Source organism: Scomber japonicus, chromosome 8, assembly GCF_027409825.1.
Source record: "Scomber japonicus isolate fScoJap1 chromosome 8, fScoJap1.pri, whole genome shotgun sequence".
NCBI classification, from domain to species: Eukaryota; Metazoa; Chordata; class Actinopteri; order Scombriformes; family Scombridae; genus Scomber; species Scomber japonicus.
Window position 1 is genome coordinate 9,522,109 of NC_070585.1, and position 17,124 is coordinate 9,539,232.

Below are 17,124 nucleotides of genomic sequence, written 5' to 3' on the forward strand. Positions count from 1 at the left end.
GTTTACACAAGATTAGACAGTTTTAGTTCAACTACAGCCTGTCCAAGTCAGGTGAAGCAGATGTTGAATGTATCAAATTAAAAAAGGAATTCCTCTACCTGTCAACTCATTTTAAATAACAAAGCTCTGATATGAACATAATATTTGTCAGTATAACATACTTATGATGCATCTTCATGGACGACCCCCTCAGAGTAAACTGCAATGTTATTTCTTCTGTTGAGCAGTGCTTATACTAAAAACGAGACATATTAAATAGTTTATCAACCCATGAATTAATTGTTGAAGTCATTGTTTTAAATGAATCAGCGCCATCTGTGCTCAGTATGTGAGGGTGAAATGGAGTGCTCCCAGTCAGATCAATTGGTATATCCTGGCTGTCCATGTTAGTAAATGGATAGCAGGTACCCTGCAGCATTATCTGATGCCTTGTTTCTATTTCAGTCATGTAAGCCTCTCTGAGCCAAAAAAAAAAAATCACAGCACAATAAATTGATTCCTCTATGGTTTTGATTTTCTCTCTTCCTGTGTCAGTTAATGCATTGGCGAGTACAGCACTGCAGGACCATTTCTGACCTCTGTAACCTCACACACACGCAACCCAAGGCCTACTAACTATACATTAATCACCAAAAAACTACTATGTGCTGACCTGGCCAATGTGATCCACGCGTCACCGTGCCGAAGCCGTATTTCTAAAGATAATTCAATTCCCTGTACAACAGACCAGCGAACAATAAGGCAATAAACCAAACCTATGCAATTAGTGAGACTAAGCAATGGCCAGAGAAAAGAGTTACTGTTTACCATCAAGACACGTTAGAAAAATAATATATTTTCTTCTCCTCGGTTTTTCACTCTCTAAAATATAGACAAGTTTCTGAAAAAAAAAAAAAAAAAACTTTCAGGAACAGCTCAGAGCTCACGTTGGCTGTGGATGGGGCGAAGTTTGTCATTCTAAGGTCTCTGCCAGCAACAATGTGGAAGGGTAACAGTTGAAGGTCCAACATTACAAGAATAGACTAAATATATTTTGTTACCACTAAAGAAGCACTATGGTTTATATAACAGTTCTTGGCCCACTCAGGTTTCTGGATGGAAATCACCTCCAGATCCACGCTAAAAACAGAAAGTGAAGGAAATAATATTTACTTTTTTTTCCTATATTTTGTAGTTAACATTAAATCTTAATGGAGCATGTCTGTCAGACTCTCTCACTTAAGCCATCTGCGGCACCAGCCACCACCCCTACATCTACCACCTGAAGGGAGGCGGTTGGACCCCGCCGCCTTAAGCTTCCTCGGGTGCCGCGGGCCTCTTCAGGTCCCGGATCTGCTTGATCAGATAGTTCTTCTCGTCACAGAACTGCTCATCCTCGGATCTGTCTGTCTGGAAGTGGCTCAGGAATTCCACTAGCTTGGTCTGGTTCTTCAGCAGTATGTCCAGCACGGGCTGAGTCTTGTTGGGGTTTGCGACAAATACCTGAGATGGCATAGAACAAAACAGACTTGTTCATCCAAAGAGAAGTGTTTAAATTCCAAAACCACGTTGGCCATTTTATTATTATTTATATAGTAACACTGAATGATCTTGAGTGCACACCTTGAAGACGTGGAAGGCCTCAAACTGGATGTTTCGGCTGTTGTCTCTTAGCAAGTTCATCATCAGCTTCAAGTTCTCTGCCCGACTGATGTACTTTGTCATGACAGTGAAGTTGTGTCTATCCAGGAGAAGTTCCCCAAGGAGCTGAAAAATAATATATAATTAATCAATATTAATATCATTAGAATATGTGGCTCAAATAAATCCTTAACAGTGATTTTATAGTTTAGAGTGTGTAGATATGGCAGAAAGGCAGAGCCAGTACCTTCAAAGACTGTCGTTTAGTGACGTAGTTGTCAGAGTGCAGGAGTTTCTCATATTCTGTAAATACCTGATAACGCATTTTAAAAGTATGTTAGATATGGCATGAACATGTTTTCTCTTAAATGTTGTGAAACAAACTTGTAAGCTCACCCTGTCATAGTTATTCTCCAGGAAGTCTGCACACATAATCTTGTGTCTTGTGAGGAGATCCTGACAGGGAACAGAAGAGACCAGGACGTTAGACCAGAGCTGCTAGTATCATGATGCTGGAAACACAAAAGGAAATTCAAAGAGTTTACCTTGAATGAGGCAAAAGCGTCTGAGGCTATGTCAAAGGTTGAGAGCTCCACGTAACGGAAAAAGCAGTACAACTCTTCAGAGAAGAGCACCGTCCGTGCCAGAGGCTCGTGACGCAGGCACTCTCTCAACATCATTCCACAGTTCAGAGCCACCTCTGCGCTCTCGTATCTGCACAGGTTAATACATGTCAGGTCTGGGTCAAGTAAATTAGCAGTATCATGAATCACTGTATGCCAATTAAAAAAAAAATCAAACTACACAACACAAATCAAATCAACTTTTAAAGCTGTCAAACAAAACATCAACAATCAGACTTATCTGGGACATTTTGCAATAATGTTTTAAAGTTAAAGCAGGAGAAATCAATCACAAAGACAGCATTCGACCCACTGACAGCAGCCTCAGTTGACTATAATGCAGTGCAGCAGTAAGACATGTTGCTCTTTGAGTGAGCCTGATGACTCAGATTTTGAAGCTGTGAAACCAGCACTCTGCTATCACTCTGTTCATCAGCCTGCGTTGCGTCTATAACCCACAGATGAATGCAACAAGTTCATGCTCGTTCTCTGGGAGTTGTTGGAACACATTCTGGGTAATGTAGAAAATCACAAGGCATGCTGAGGGAAAGTGATTATAGCAGAAAATAAGAGAATAACTAAGTCATTTCTAACGATATCTAACAGTTTACTAGCAACTCAAAGTGGACTGCCTTTAAAGCGTGTAAATGGGGAAGAAGTACTCATGTCTAACGCACCAAATAATGAGTTCCTGACGCCTGACATTATTAACTTACCCTTTTAGAAGCATGAAGAGGATCTGAGGGTGTGTAGAGATGTATTCTACCGTGGGTGTTCTGGTGCCAATCTGACGTCTCACAATATTACTGAACAAATGAACCACATCCTTCTTCCCCTGTACAAAAAAAACAACAAACAACCAACTGAGTGCAAATTATATGCAGTGACATTTATGCTTTGGGCAGAGATGTCAGGCGTACACACTCTACTAACTAGTTTGTTATCTGCACAAAGTGATCAATACTTTTAACAGACAGAGTTATTGCAGAAAGAACAACGTTTTCCCCACCTCAAAATCAATCCTCTGCAAATTTGCAATGAGAGCAATCAGGAGGTTGGTGTTGTACAGCTCTTGTGCGAGCTGAGCCACTGCCTCGGTCTGAGGCTCCTTGTCACCTGTTCCACAGAGTACCTCCTTCAGGGTAGCCAGATTTTTTGACACTTCCTCTGCAACCTTAGTAGAAAAATAGACAATAAGTAGGTCTATTCGTTCATGTTTAAAGACAGAAGCAGCTTTGAAAGTAAAAGACAGGCAGAGGAAACACTGTCACTGACCTTTTCACACTTCTTGCTGTCTCCAGCGTCCAGCTTTTCCATGTATGCCACATTCTCTTTCAGACTCCGCACTATTTCAGCTGGATTCTTCTGTGACTTCCCGAAAGGAAAAGGCATGGTTGAAACGAGTGTGATCCAAGTCCAATCTGTAAAGAAATAAAAAGTTTTATTTGGTGTGCTACTGAATGCTATATAACTTCCTGTACCTCTGTGCATCAGGAAATGGCTGAAACACTCACACCTGAAGAACACCAGGCTGCAGCAGCTAGGTTAAAAATACTGTTGATACTCAAAAGTGAACTGTTAAGTAACTTTGTTGAAGCCAATAACAGCACACAGCTAGCTGACTTTGCTAGCATTAACATGCAAGTTAGTTTTCCGAAATAGTGAGCGACTGTGAAGCGCTACATGAACACTCCTATGCTCAGTTTACATTAGGTTTTTAGTTTCCCCTCGTTAACATTAGAACAGTAAATATGGCACGCAAACTTTCCACTGAAACGAGGCAAAAAGACGCTGAAAATGTCAGAGCTACACAAGTTCAGCTAGCTTGTGACCTAGTTAGCTGGTAGTTAGCGAGAGACGAGCACAACTATAGCGTGTGTACGTCGGCGGCGAACACCGCAGAAAACACACTCAACACACTGCTGAAATATTCAGCTCAAGCTGTCAAGACTTACCGACTGAACAGAGGTTTGAAGCTGAAAGAGGGTCGGAGGCTAAAAGGTTAGCTGGCAGGCTAGCGAATTGTTTCCACTTTGCTTCCTCACTGTCAGGTTACTTTGAAATGTTATCTGAGATCTCGAAGTTAGCTCTAACTCGTACCGACTGTAGCTACAAACGGACGACCTTCATAGCGGTGCTGTTTCATGTAAATCTCTCCTCCCGTGGCCGTCTGTCACCTAACTTGCTAGCTACCTAGTTGTGAAGAGAGAGTTGCTGGGCTGGCCTGTCTGACAACTTCATTTCCCTGTTCTCTTCTGCTGCAGTTCTCTCTCTCGTCCTCTCCTCATCCCGGGGACACTGGGCGGGTATGTTTTGCTTCACAACATGACTGTCACCACTTTTAGCCAATCAGCGTCAGCCGCCACAGTGACGACATAAAACGCCCTCCCCGCTGGAGATGCGCATGTTTCAAAGCTCGTGTTTGTTCGTGCGGGTGGACACAGAAAACAGCACAAGGGAAGCCTTATACAACCGGACTCACATGTAATAGTAATCAAGCGCACCTGAATTCTCAAGAAAAGATGAGGCAGAGTTACTTTGGAGTCAGTTCTTCTCATCTTATGTATACGAAAGTATTGGTATCACAAGCAATTTGAATGAAAAGAGAATTTAGCAGCAGAATTTAGATACATATTTAGAATTACAAAATTGCTTTTATGAAATGTCTTTGGCGTTAAAGATCCCCTCCCGACATGTTTAAAGGTGTATATAATACATTTATAAAATCATTTGTGCCTGTTAAGGCTTTTCCACAAAAAAGTTCAATTATCTGATAAAAAAAAAACCTTTAAGGTGCAGTGTGTAGGATTTAGTATTTAGTGGCACTAAATCCTACATTCAAGTCCTTAAAAATGGCATCTACTCCTTCTCCATCCTTAAAAATCCACAATCAATGAATATGCACATACTGTTGTTTGTGCACAGGAGGCTTCAAGTTTCCACATCACACTTTTTTAAGTTGAATATTGGACCAGTGTTGGCTTCCAAACTAGTTATAATGTCACAAATCTTGCTTTCTACTTTCAGCAGACGAATGTGATGACAGCCTTTTAGAGTCAAACTCTACACATACATCATTCTGCACAGTGAAGCTCAAACATCCAACTTTAGGAAAAGGAGGAAAATGCATTTTTGAGTCAAGGCTTTTAGTCTTCAATATCAATCCAACATATTTTGGTTTATGGAGTGAAAAAAACAACTCATCAGAGCAGTCACAAGAATATTCATGATGTACTAAACCTATAACTCACGTTCTTTGTATAATTGTGAGATATATATCTTCACTTGTATGTACAATACCACACCTGTGCACCAATGTGCAATCTCTTATTTTATTATACACTCTAATTAAAAGTAGAGCTCAAAGAAGCCAAATCTGCCATCTGCTGTGATACTGTGCATGTGACAATAAAACCTGTTGGATCTTGACTAGCTTTAACATACAATTTAGCATCTTAAGTTCCTATTCCAAAACAAACCCAAAAGACTTCTTTGGCCAAACTTCTTCTTTGAAGGTGTAAAATCCTCCCAGGTTCAGATATGACCCCCCAAAAAAGCAATTTCCTGTTATCTAAACTCTAATATTATTAGAAAAAAACGGGAATTGCTTTGTGCCTTACAAATACTTCACAAGTCTGTTTCTGCACTTATATACTGTTTGTTTTCCTCAGTTTGAAACTCATCACAGTGGCATCACACAAAATCTTAAGCTGGTCCCTTTATTTGCTCTTCTGATTCAGACTTTTGAGTCTCTACTTGTGCAAGATGCTGTAAGAGACATGTTGAACATTCTTTGGAACTCATGACTCCAATATGGCACCCATAATATTTGAGATCCTCACAACAGTTCATGACTGGCATTGTGGGTGGAAATCACCCTTCATCACTCTTCCAAACGTACAGTAAACCAATACAGATGTTGAAAACATTTGTGAAAAACATCAGGTTTGTGCTCATTGTAGCATATAATGTATCTCCATGGTTTCTGAATGCTAGCCAAACTTTTAAATACTATTATACTTGTTGGAGCTCATTTTACAGGCAACATTGTATGTTCAGTACACTAAGGTGATGACACTACACAATCAGACTATATTTGAGGTGTCCTGTCTGTCTAAAATCCTAGAATCATTGGTCAACTCAAAACTTTACCTTTCTGGAGGATAATAATTTATTTCAGCAGTGTCTGAATTACTGGTGCCTCGTATTGTTGTGAATGATTTTATAGACTTGATTAACATTTCGTTTTGATACTATCAATCATGACTGACATCACCTTTAGACCCTTTTTTATTTGCTCCAGACATAAATAATCCTTATTTGCCATCTCAGGACTCTGAAAAGCTGCCAAACTGACAGTCAGATTAACTTGTGGTGATTAACCTCTGCCCTTGTTGACCTCAACACCCTGCACTGTGCATTTACCTGCTAAGTTCTCTTTAAGTTTACATCATAAAGTAGTTTATTGAGACAACTTTTTTCTTTTAGGAATATGCACCATATGAATTGTCACATAAAATACCCAGCAGCATTTGTGATTAATAGACCTGAAATGACCTGCAACAACTCTCATTGTGATAAGAAATCTGACATAATTAGTGTTTATCTAGTTCAAATGCATGCAACATGACCCTTCCCTAAAGTCATATTCCTCTATTTGGAATATTGATATTTCAAAATTAAAGGTGCAATATACAACATTCAGCCCCACTAGATGTCAGGAAACAGCAATTTGCTTTGTAAAGATATAGTGGAGTAATGGGGTCCTGAGCAGAGAATGAAATCACACTCAGTCCGTGTGTGTTGTAATTCAAGTCTCTCTGTTCCTTGTTTTGATAACCGGTTTGGCAGCGTGTGCTCTGTGTCCTCCCGCATCCTTGTTCAACACAGTGGTGGGGTCACAAAGTTTCTCATATTACTGCTAAACAGTACACATATGTTTCTGAAAACATTTGAAGCCAGTAATCGACAATGCAGTGACAGTCTTGATCCAAATTTGATCAGCGCTGTAGTTTTTGACAGTTTGATCTGAGTTTCATGAGCTGTTTGTTCACGGACCGCTTTCTTTTAATAACACGTACATTTGCTTTCGTGTAAGATGCTGGTGCTCTAGTGCGACATCTAGTGGGGCTGAATGTCATATATTACACCTTTATCTAAAGCTGGAGTGTGGGACTTTTGTCTCTTCCTTCTGGCAGAGAGTCACTGTCATAACGTGCTTACGCTATCTCCATCCATCACTACTGCTTTGGCTTTAAAACAGTGAGTAAATTCCTTTGGGTGTCACACAAGCTCCATGAAATGAATTGTTTCACTACCAGCATTTTATTAATTTAGTCCAATAACATCTGGAAAGTCTAGGAAGTCGCTTGTGCACATGCTCTGCAGTGATGTACTTCATAAGTCCAGGGTGGGAATATCAAACATGACACCAGACAGAAAACTCAGGTATACTGTGAGATACAGAGAGATGTTTCTATTGGTGATAAACTTAATCAGCATTGTGTGAACTCAGTTGACATTTGTGAAATTTTTACATATAAATAAAAGTTCATTACATTCAAGTCCTAAGCAATTCCACATAAAATACATAGCAGTTTTTGTGACTAACACACCTGAAATTACTTGCACTAAATCTGACATAGCTAGCGGCTTCTTACTGGATTTAACAGACGATATCACATCACCCCAATCCTCGCTTCTCTTCATTGGCTCCCTGTTTATTTTAGATTTGATTTTAAGATTTTACTGATTACTTTTAAAGCACGCCTAGGATTCGCTCCAAGCTAAATAGCAGACGTTGACTCCATATGAGCCGGCCCGCAGCCTTAAGATCCTCAGGTGGGGCCCTTCTGGTTGTTCCAAAGTCGAGGTTGAAATCTAGAGGGGACCGCGCTTTCGCCATTAGGGCCCCTCAGCTTTGGAACGAACTACCTGAGGAAATAAGGCTGGCAGAATCAGTAACTTTTTTTAAATCACTTCTTAAAACTCATTTCTACAGACTAGCTTTTATGTTTTATGTTTATTGCTGCTGTCTTTTATTTTATTTTACACAGTACATCATATTTACTGTACTGCTTTTGCTTTGTCTGTCAAAGCACTTTGTAAACTTTGTTTTTAAAGGTGCTATATAAATAAAGTTATTATTATTATTATTATCATTATTATTATTATTATTAATCAAACCTGCATGCATGCAACATAACCCTTCCCCAAAGTCATATTAGCTTCTTTGGGGATATCTATAGTTCAAAATGAGTCATTTCCGTGGGGTATTTTTAATCAAAGGCTCTCAGAGTCTACATCATTAGCTTCCTGCAGCTTTTCACCTTTAAAGCATCGTAAACGCAAACTCGCCAACAGGACTTTTACGGAGAAAGCCACAACCGGAAGTGAGGCTGTCATGGCGGCTGCAGCTAGCTTGATGCTAGTGTGAAAGAAGCACACGATAGCTTGTGAAGGACGGGAGAGAAATACAGCTGCTGCCCGGAACACTTTTACATCCTTTTAACGTCTCGGCGCAATAAAACGATAGAAGCAGGTAAGATGTGAGCCGTGTATGAGTAGCTATATGGTAGCCGCTGTATTTTGTGGCCTGTAGTCGTCTCAGGCCGTCTCTCTGCTGGCGGACAAGCCGAGCTGTTCTCTTTTCGCAGGGAGACATCACGTATGGCGCTCTGCCTTCGAAACGGTTTGCAAAGACCCGCGCCTGTCAGGATAATTTCCCTCATTTAAAGGGAAATTATCGCAGTTTTTTCGGGGTTCACGTAGACACACAAAGTCCGAGTGTCATATTTTCCTACCACCGACCTTTATTTCCCTGCTTGAAAAGGCCTTGAGATGGTTTTCGGGGCGTTGAGATGTTCTTAGTGAAAATAGTTTTCAGTTGGAGGTAGTTTTCACTGGAGAAAGAGACACACACCCCCTTTAATTCAAAACTTTGTTAGAGAAAGCTGGAGGAGTTTTTACGTTTCACTTGCTCTAGCTACACGTCGGCCACAACATCGCCGTGTAGATAACAAATGAGACATGAGAGACTTTCAGTGGGGAGCATAGGGCTGAAATATAGGATATTTGGTGTTATTTACACGGGCGGTATTGTGTGTTTGCACGCCGGCTCTGTAGCGCTGTAGCCGCCGCAGTGAAATCCTGGCCCTGCTATCATGGCAGTAATGGCTCTATCAAGGCGTCGCAGCACACTGCTATTGTGATTTTTTTTTAAAAACACCCACTTTCTGTCTGTGGACGGAGTGGATCTCTTCTAATCATCATATTTAATGTATCCATGGCGCCTGCAGCTACAATATGGACTACATCAAATAGACTGATCTGTGCAAATGACAGCACACATTTTGGAGGGTTGATCCACTCCTCTTTTTGTAACACAGTGATGATTTGCAACCAATCTTCTCTGATTTTTCATGCAATTGTTTAAAGCATATTTAAAAGTTTTTAATTAAAAATGCAGCTGGGGGATGATACAATGTTAACACAATTGTTTGAATCATCTTAGCTCCTGGTGATGTGTGTGTGTGTATGTGTGTGTGTCTTCAAGGCAAACTGCTTATCATCTCACCAAGCAATATAACACCATTTTCCACAGAACCAGGTTTGTTTTTAAGGGTGGATGTGAGTTGGGGCAGATAAGATATAGTGGAGAAGACTGTGAATGTTAAATTAGAAACATGTTGCATCATTTTCAGCAAAACTACTCATGTAAGGGGGGCGGAGGGGGTGTTCTAAACAGTCCCTCTGTGTGTGTGTGTGTGTGTGTGTGTGTGTGTGTGTGTGTGTGTGTGTGTGTGTGTAAACTGGGTTGCTTCTTGTTCATTAACTTAGATCCAGTCCAACTGGTCCTTGAGTCCTGCTGCTGATTTCCCTTCATGTTCCAGTTTAATCACATTAGAGCAGGGATGCTTGGTGAATGTCGTTATTGCAGGCCTGCGTTATGCTGACTCGCCCGGAATAGACACCTTGGACACGGATACACAAAACAACAATTTTGACAATCAAAAGATCTCCCAAAATTCTGGCATTTGTCAGCAATTGTGGTATCCTTTTGATTAAAAAAAAAATAGTATTCACGCTGCAGGCTATGGGAAAGCTCTCCGTAGCTCAGTCAGCCTAAATGAACCAGCATCAGAAGTAGGCAAAGTTTCAAGCTTTTGTCCCGCAAGCGAACGTGTGGGCCCCATGTGTGATCCATCAGAGGCTTTGCTGAGCAAGTCAGTTGCTTTTAACAGCGTTTTTCAGGACACACTGCTTTTGTGACTTTGGTTGCTATTTTGGAGCCACTCGAAGTGGTAGTTGAGTCAAAAGTTTTGTTTCCAGCTGTTTCTGGGAAAGCGTTTCTAGTGGCTCATTTCCCAGATTTTTTAAAAATTCATTATTTCACAATACTCACTTTTTCAAAACAATCAGATTTCCATGACACAGTTTATTCTCTTACATTTGAATATGTAATGGGTGTTTTACGTCCCGATAATGAACAGTGATGCAGATTTTTACATTAATGAACATTTATGCCTAATTATGAACACATTCATGATCTGAACATCTGGATGTCATGTTGTCTTATTGATATCATATTGCACTACTGTTATCATCATCACTTTAATCAACTTGGTGAAAAAAAATCACACATGTACTGTTTGCAATAAAAAGTCATCTGGTATGCAGCTTGAATCAGATATGAACTATGATTATGTTTATCACTTCAGATGCTTTAATGATATAAGACAAGGCATTGTTACTGGAATATTTTTGACTAGACAACAGCTTTTATAACTGCTTCTAATATTAAGAAAAGGATTAACCCTCACATGCAATGTAAAGTTCTTTTGTGAATGCTACTTTAATCATTTGTGTGTTCTTTTATTTTGCTCATTAGAAACTCGGGCATACAGAAAAAAGGGCTTCAGCCATGTCAGGACAGAGGAAAGGAGCTGCATCGCGGCTGCTGAAATGTGCCTTCTGCCGAACCAACCGGGACAAGGAGTGCGGGCAGCTGATGTTGTCCGACAGCCAGAAGGTGGCAGCCCACCACAAGTGCATGGTGAGGACAGCAGAGTGCTTTCAAGCCTCATAGCCGCTGATCCTTTTAAAACAAAGTCATTGTGAACAGCTCTGCCAAAGGAGGATATTGTCTTTTCTCTTGTTTATATTTCTTGTGTTGTTTGATCAGAAAGAGTAAAAGCTTTACAAAAATTATGTATTTCACAGTGAGAAATTATGGGGGGGTGGGGTCACATTTTCATGGTGGAAATAAGCCAGTTATTTAGATACATTAACTTAAAAGTATACTAGAAAAATGGCAATTGTAGTATTTTGTAGTCTGACATTGTTAAAACGCATGAAATCAGTTGATTAATTCAATTATCAATCTCTTTTGTACATAGCAACCATTTAAGAAACTGTGGAGTGTTTTGGCATCATCATTGTCACAGTTTACTGTACATCGGTGTGCGTGAGAGGAAAAAAGACAACACAACTTACTCCATATTTGTTTTCTCATTTCTTGCATGTAGCTTTTCTCCTCTGCTCTGGTCACATCTCACTCTGAAAGTGAAAATATTGGAGGGTTTTCCATTGCGGATGTGAAAAAGGAGATCAAGAGAGGAAATAAATTGGTGAGTATGGGCTTCTTTCCTTCTCAGTGGACCATTGGAACAAGGAGCCATGTAGATCTGAGATATTTCATGTGCAGATTATAAATCATCTGAGCTTTTTTTAATGTACATAACATTGGGAGCAAACTGTTATTTTATAGAAGAACATCACTAATAGCTGCAGGTTATTGTTTCAGCTTTCGATTTCATGTCATGGAGCAGGACGCATTGGCGAACTAAAGAGAGATTTTGCAATAATTCTTACTGCAACATAGCTAATAGCATTACATCAGATCACCCTCTCATGTTTTCTATCTGGGAAAATAAGCTTTTGTTGTAGAATTTAAGATTTAGAGTTCTACGGGTCAGATTGAACAGTTAGTAGTATTTATTCCTCCTTAAATCCAACAAACTCCTGAAGGATGGATTCTCTGTAAGCCAGGAGTGCTGCGTGTATGTGTGTGTTTAGCTGGGGAAATGAGACTGCGTGAGGAAGACTGTCAGTTTGTACCTGTGTTAGTGTGTGTGTGTGTGTGTGTGTGTGTGTGTGTGTGTGTGTGTGTGTGTGTGTGTGTGTGTGTGAGTGTGTCAGACACTGAATGTTAATGGGATGCACTGCAGCTGTCTGTTTGTAAGATTGTGCTGTTTTAATTCCTGCCTGTGTGAATATCAAAGGAGTCTGACACCGAGGTGCGGCTTCATCTAATTTGCAGCACATCTCATTTAATTAGCATACATGTTTCTGTAAATTAATATCAGCTTCACGTGTTATTTTGTATTTCATTTTCATCGTGCTTCCTTTAGCTCATGCAATCTACATCATGATTATTATATATGAAACTTTGACACCACACTGTGAAAGATGATCCATATATTTGCAAGCAAAGTGTTCATTTATACACGTATCTGTAAGCAGTGTGTTTATTAATGTACTATAGATATACAGCAATATGCTTTTACATTATTACATCTGCATATACAATTCAAAGACAAATGCATCATCGAAATGAATCCATAAATGTGTCTGCAAATCTGCATAATCATAAAAATGTTTAGATTATACTTTTCAGCTTTATTAATATCTAGCTTTCTCTTCTTCTTTCTGCTGTTTTTTTACTCATGATTTGTACGTGTGTGTGTGTGTGTGTGTGTGTGTGTGTGTGTGTGTGTGTGTGTGTGTGTGTGTGTGTGTGTGTGTGTGTGTGTGTGTGTGTGTGTGTGTGTGTGTGTGTGTGTGTGTGTGTTCTTCCCTGCTGAATTGCATTAAATAGTCCCCACAGGGAGCAGCGTTTCATGATATTTGCATACGGCCTTTTGTGTTCGTCCATCAGTCCGAGTGGTCTTTGCAGAGAAATGATTATTCTGTCCCACGCTGGAAAACATCACACTTCACATTACTAATGGAATTAAAATCACATTTTTGGTTGTCAGCTATTGTTCATCACGCACTGAACATCAAAGGCTTGTGGAGCTACACATGCACACACAGGCACGCACGCTCGGCCAAGTTTCTCTGAAAGTTGCAGCTGTCTTTTCTTCCCTCCGACAGATGTGTTCTTCATGTCACCGGCCGGGCGCTACCATCGGCTGCGACGTGAAGACGTGCCGGAGGACGTATCACTATTACTGTGCTGTGAAGGACAAAGCCCAGATCAAAGAGAATCCCTCACAAGGGATTTACCTGTAAGTCACGTTTAAACTCCTCTGCATGTCAGCGTGCTCTAAATACTGCTCTCATGTCATGTACATTTAAATAAAACACTATTCTTTTTGCTCCTTAATGCAGCGTTTACTGTCGCAAACACCGGGATGCTTCTCAGGATGGCATTCAAGGTAAACATCTGTCATACTACTCGGCTACACAGATAATCAGATTCACAGCTGGATGTCTGTTTCTGCTTTCAGTCACTGCACAAATACAAACACCAGGATTCCAGATATATTTGTCATTTTCTCACCAGTAATATCATGATGATTGTGATTTTATCTGCTTTGCACTTTACATTTAGTCTCATTTGAGTTCCTAATCTGATTTTTACATCATAAAAACCACATTCACACGGGCTCTTAGCATCATGTCTACAGATAGAAGGTGGACAGTGCTGTGTGTATGACTGATTTAATGAGACACAAATAGGACAGAAGTGCTAATATTACTACAACTTTCATACTGTTGATGCACAGGCTGATGTGGTTCCTCCAGCCTTCACAGTCGTAAATCCAACTTCAGGGCGCATTCTAGTTGAAATTTCTGACTGGGAACTCATAATTCCCACTTCTGAGTACAAAAGGAACGCACCATATCTCCACACCCCTGAGTTTTCATTTTCAAACTAGTAGTCTCTGTGTAAAATCAGCGGCGTTCCCCTTTTAAGCACCTTTTGTCGTCTTGTTATCAGATGAGGAGGAAGGTGTGGCCAACGATTCGGACTCATCGCCTCCACAAGGCAGGGGCAGAGGAAGGTTCGAGAAGGGGAGAGCGAAGGTGGGATCTCGCGGCCAATCGGAAGACACTCGCTCCACCTCCTCGCAGGCGGCAGATGAAGAGAGCTCTTCCCATGTAAGTCAGCACACCCGTTTGCGAAGGCAGTCCATGAAGTCGCACGTAGCCTCTGTTAGTAACGTCTGAGTTGTGTTGTGTGTGTTTTATAGCGGGATAGGTCACCTCTGCGGTCCAGCCCAGGAGAAAGCGGCCAGCGCTGCGGCTTCTGCCACGCCGGAGAGGAAGAGAATGAAACAAGGGGCATGCTTCATAGTGATAACTCCAAAAAGGTGGCGGCACACTACAAGTGCATGGTAAGATGGTGTGTGTGTGTGTGTGTGAGAGAGAGCATGTGTGAGAGCATGTGTGAGCATCTCATTCTCATACAGTATGTTGCAAAGCATAGACCTCTATTTCATCATTACATCTTGTTTTGTTTGCTATGATTCATTGCAGCTTTTTTCATCGGGAACGGTCCAGCTGACAACCACATCGCGGGCTGAATTCGGGAACTTTGACGTGAAAACAGTCATCCAGGAAATCAAGAGGGGAAAAAGAATGGTTGGAATATTTTTCTATATTTCAGTTTCTAATTATTTTTTTTTTAATTTGTGATTTTCATCAAATAAATTGCTTTTCTTCCCCAGAAATGTACACTCTGCACTCAGTTGGGTGCTACCATTGGGTGTGAAATCAAAGCATGTGTGAAGACCTACCACTATCACTGCGGCGTGCAGGACAAAGCCAAGTACATCGAAAACATGGCGCGTGGTATCTACAAGTGAGTCACAGAGTTAACATAGTGAGAACATATGGTTGGACTATATAGTTTATTGTATTTTTTTATAATTAGAGATTCCAGTCACAGATCACAGGTTGTTGTTATCACTGGTTTGCATTAGTGCTCTTTACACAATGATTAAATAACGCCATTGTGTTTTTAGACTATATTGTAAGAACCACAGTGGCAATGAGGAGAGGGATGAGGAAGACGAGGAACGAGAGAATCGCAGTAGAGAAAGAGCAGCAATCGACCGCGGAGGAAGACCGTCAACGCAAGTGAATGGCAACTAGGTACAAGATTAACATTTATGCTTATTTAAGTATAAATATAATGGTTAATAATACATGCATTGTCCTCTTTTACTGTCAAACATGAGGATTGAGTGTTTTCCTACCACAACAGTGAAATTGGAGGGAAGTGGGGATTTCCTGTCATTTCACTGGTGCCGTTCTTCTTACAGGTTGGCTCGATGGATGTGACGTGGGGGGAAAAAACAGAAGAACTCAAAGACGGGGGAGAGATATTTTTTTATACTAAATCTTAGCCTACTCACAAAGTCGTGGTGTACAAGTTCCCACGAGTTGTTCACACCCCCCCCCCCTCTTTTTTTTTGGACAGGATATCCCAGATTTTTTTTTTTGACTTGACTGAATGAGCTTTTCACAGACTGGTTTTACTCTGCAGCTCTCTGGACCGCTGCAGGATCGTGAAAAGCCACGGCTTATCTTTACCAGGAGTCACTTATGGGCTCAGTTTCAAACACGTGTACTATTGCCATGAATAAGACCTGAATGGACTGATCTTTTCGATTGTCACTCACTGCCTGTGTCCCCACAGAACCTACACATGCTGAAAACAGATACAGAACCAGTCAAAAAACTTAGACCCACTTCCAATTCAAGTTGAATGGGAAGGTGCATCTAAACTTTTGACTAGTGCTGTACATTCTTTCTCTTCCTTAGCTTTGAAGGACTCACTTTTAAGAGGGGTCTGTTTGTTACTAGTCTCTCTATAAAGTTGTGCAGTTTGATTACTTTGTTTCTGTAATCATGTCTTAAAAAAAACCTCTTCGTTAGCCTTTCTTTCTTGATATGTAATATTTTGCTACTGTATTATCATCATGAGTAATTTTGAATATCTGGATTTCAGACAGTCACGAGTACAAGTTTTGCCAGCATGCACTTGGATTTCCCCACTGTTAAAGGTGGCATTGTTTTTATTTAGCTGCTAAAGGGCAAAGTAGAGCTCTTTAGAGGCGTTGGCTTGACTTTGTTTGATGTACTGTTACTTGTATCTCTACAAATGTACCCATGAATGATTGGAAATAGAAAATATTTTTATTTTACACATTTACTGAAAAAAAAAGCAAAAGAAGAGAGTCTTTTATTGGAGTGTGTGTGCGTGTGCGTGTGCGTGTGCGTGTGCGTGTGTGTGTGTGTGTGTGTGTGTGTGTGTGTGTGTGTGATGTAACAGTACTATTTGTATGGTTGGTAACAGGGTGTTTTGATGGGGCCAGGTGTGGTTTGAATAGTGAGGAATGTCACACCGGCTGTAGAGTCAGACTGTGACATTACCTTCATTTTACATTCTCCATTCAGTTCAGTCTAAGCCCTCTCATCCTCACATATGGAACATTCATTCTTCCTCTCTAGTATTTAATATTAATCATTTTGTGCATTTAACTCACACAAATGCACACATTTTAGGCACTGACTGCATATGACTTGAAAAAAAACCCCAATGCCTTACAACATATTACATTTCTATAGTATGTTGTATACAGTGTAGTACACAGCTTTTGGTTAGTGTACAATAAATCAAAAGGTTATTTGTTTTGCAATAAAGGGCAATTAGAGTGCAACTTAAAGAAGATGCCATGAATCTTAACAGGCTCCTCAGCTGTCAGCATTTTGATTTTTGCAGCTGTATCTCTTTCATTTCCTGTGTGCATTTTATTGTGAGACAGCAGTGTGCATGAATAGCACACAAAAGATCCACCATTTATTA

The 17,124-nt window shown here is 40.4% G+C and overlaps 2 protein-coding genes across 2 annotated transcripts; one reads left to right on the forward strand and one right to left on the reverse strand.

The window, feature by feature from the left end:
* Positions 1–1,287: 1,287 nt before the first annotated feature.
* cab39l1 (calcium binding protein 39, like 1) lies at positions 1,288–4,483 on the reverse strand. The gene is made up of 9 exons (XM_053324376.1): positions 4,199–4,483; positions 3,519–3,664; positions 3,253–3,417; positions 2,960–3,078; positions 2,166–2,334; positions 2,017–2,076; positions 1,868–1,933; positions 1,603–1,746; positions 1,288–1,482 (listed from the first exon to the last, which is right to left on the reverse strand). Exons 2-9 carry the CDS (start codon positions 3,633–3,635, stop codon positions 1,291–1,293), a joined length of 1,032 nt encoding a protein of 343 aa, XP_053180351.1. The 5' UTR covers positions 3,636–3,664; positions 4,199–4,483; the 3' UTR covers positions 1,288–1,290.
* Positions 4,484–8,589: 4,106 nt separating this feature from the next.
* On the forward strand, positions 8,590–16,456 carry phf6 (PHD finger protein 6). Its single transcript, XM_053324374.1, has 11 exons — positions 8,590–8,784; positions 11,134–11,298; positions 11,771–11,872; positions 13,401–13,534; positions 13,638–13,684; positions 14,251–14,411; positions 14,504–14,647; positions 14,790–14,894; positions 14,981–15,114; positions 15,278–15,407; positions 15,578–16,456. Exons 2-10 carry the CDS (start codon positions 11,167–11,169, stop codon positions 15,405–15,407), a joined length of 1,089 nt encoding a protein of 362 aa, XP_053180349.1. The 5' UTR covers positions 8,590–8,784; positions 11,134–11,166; the 3' UTR covers positions 15,578–16,456.
* The last annotated feature ends 668 nt before the right edge of the window (positions 16,457–17,124 follow it).

Bases quoted from the DNA above. Each gene is read 5' to 3' on its own strand.
- cab39l1 (XM_053324376.1), bottom strand. From the start codon at position 3,635: ATGCCTTTTCCTTTCGGGAAGTCACAGAAGAATCCAGCTGAAATAGTG. The intron at 3,079-3,252 runs GTGGGGAAAACG...TTTTTTGTACAG, and splicing joins TGCAGAGGATTGATTTTGAG to GGGAAGAAGGATGTGGTTCA. The intron at 1,934-2,016 runs GTGAGCTTACAA...ATGCGTTATCAG, and splicing joins TGGAGAATAACTATGACAGG to GTATTTACAGAATATGAGAA.
- phf6 (XM_053324374.1), top strand. From the start codon at position 11,167: ATGTCAGGACAGAGGAAAGGAGCTGCATCGCGGCTGCTGAAATGTGCC. The intron at 13,685-14,250 runs GTAAACATCTGT...TCTTGTTATCAG, and splicing joins TTCTCAGGATGGCATTCAAG to ATGAGGAGGAAGGTGTGGCC. The intron at 14,412-14,503 runs GTAAGTCAGCAC...TGTGTTTTATAG, and splicing joins ATGAAGAGAGCTCTTCCCAT to CGGGATAGGTCACCTCTGCG.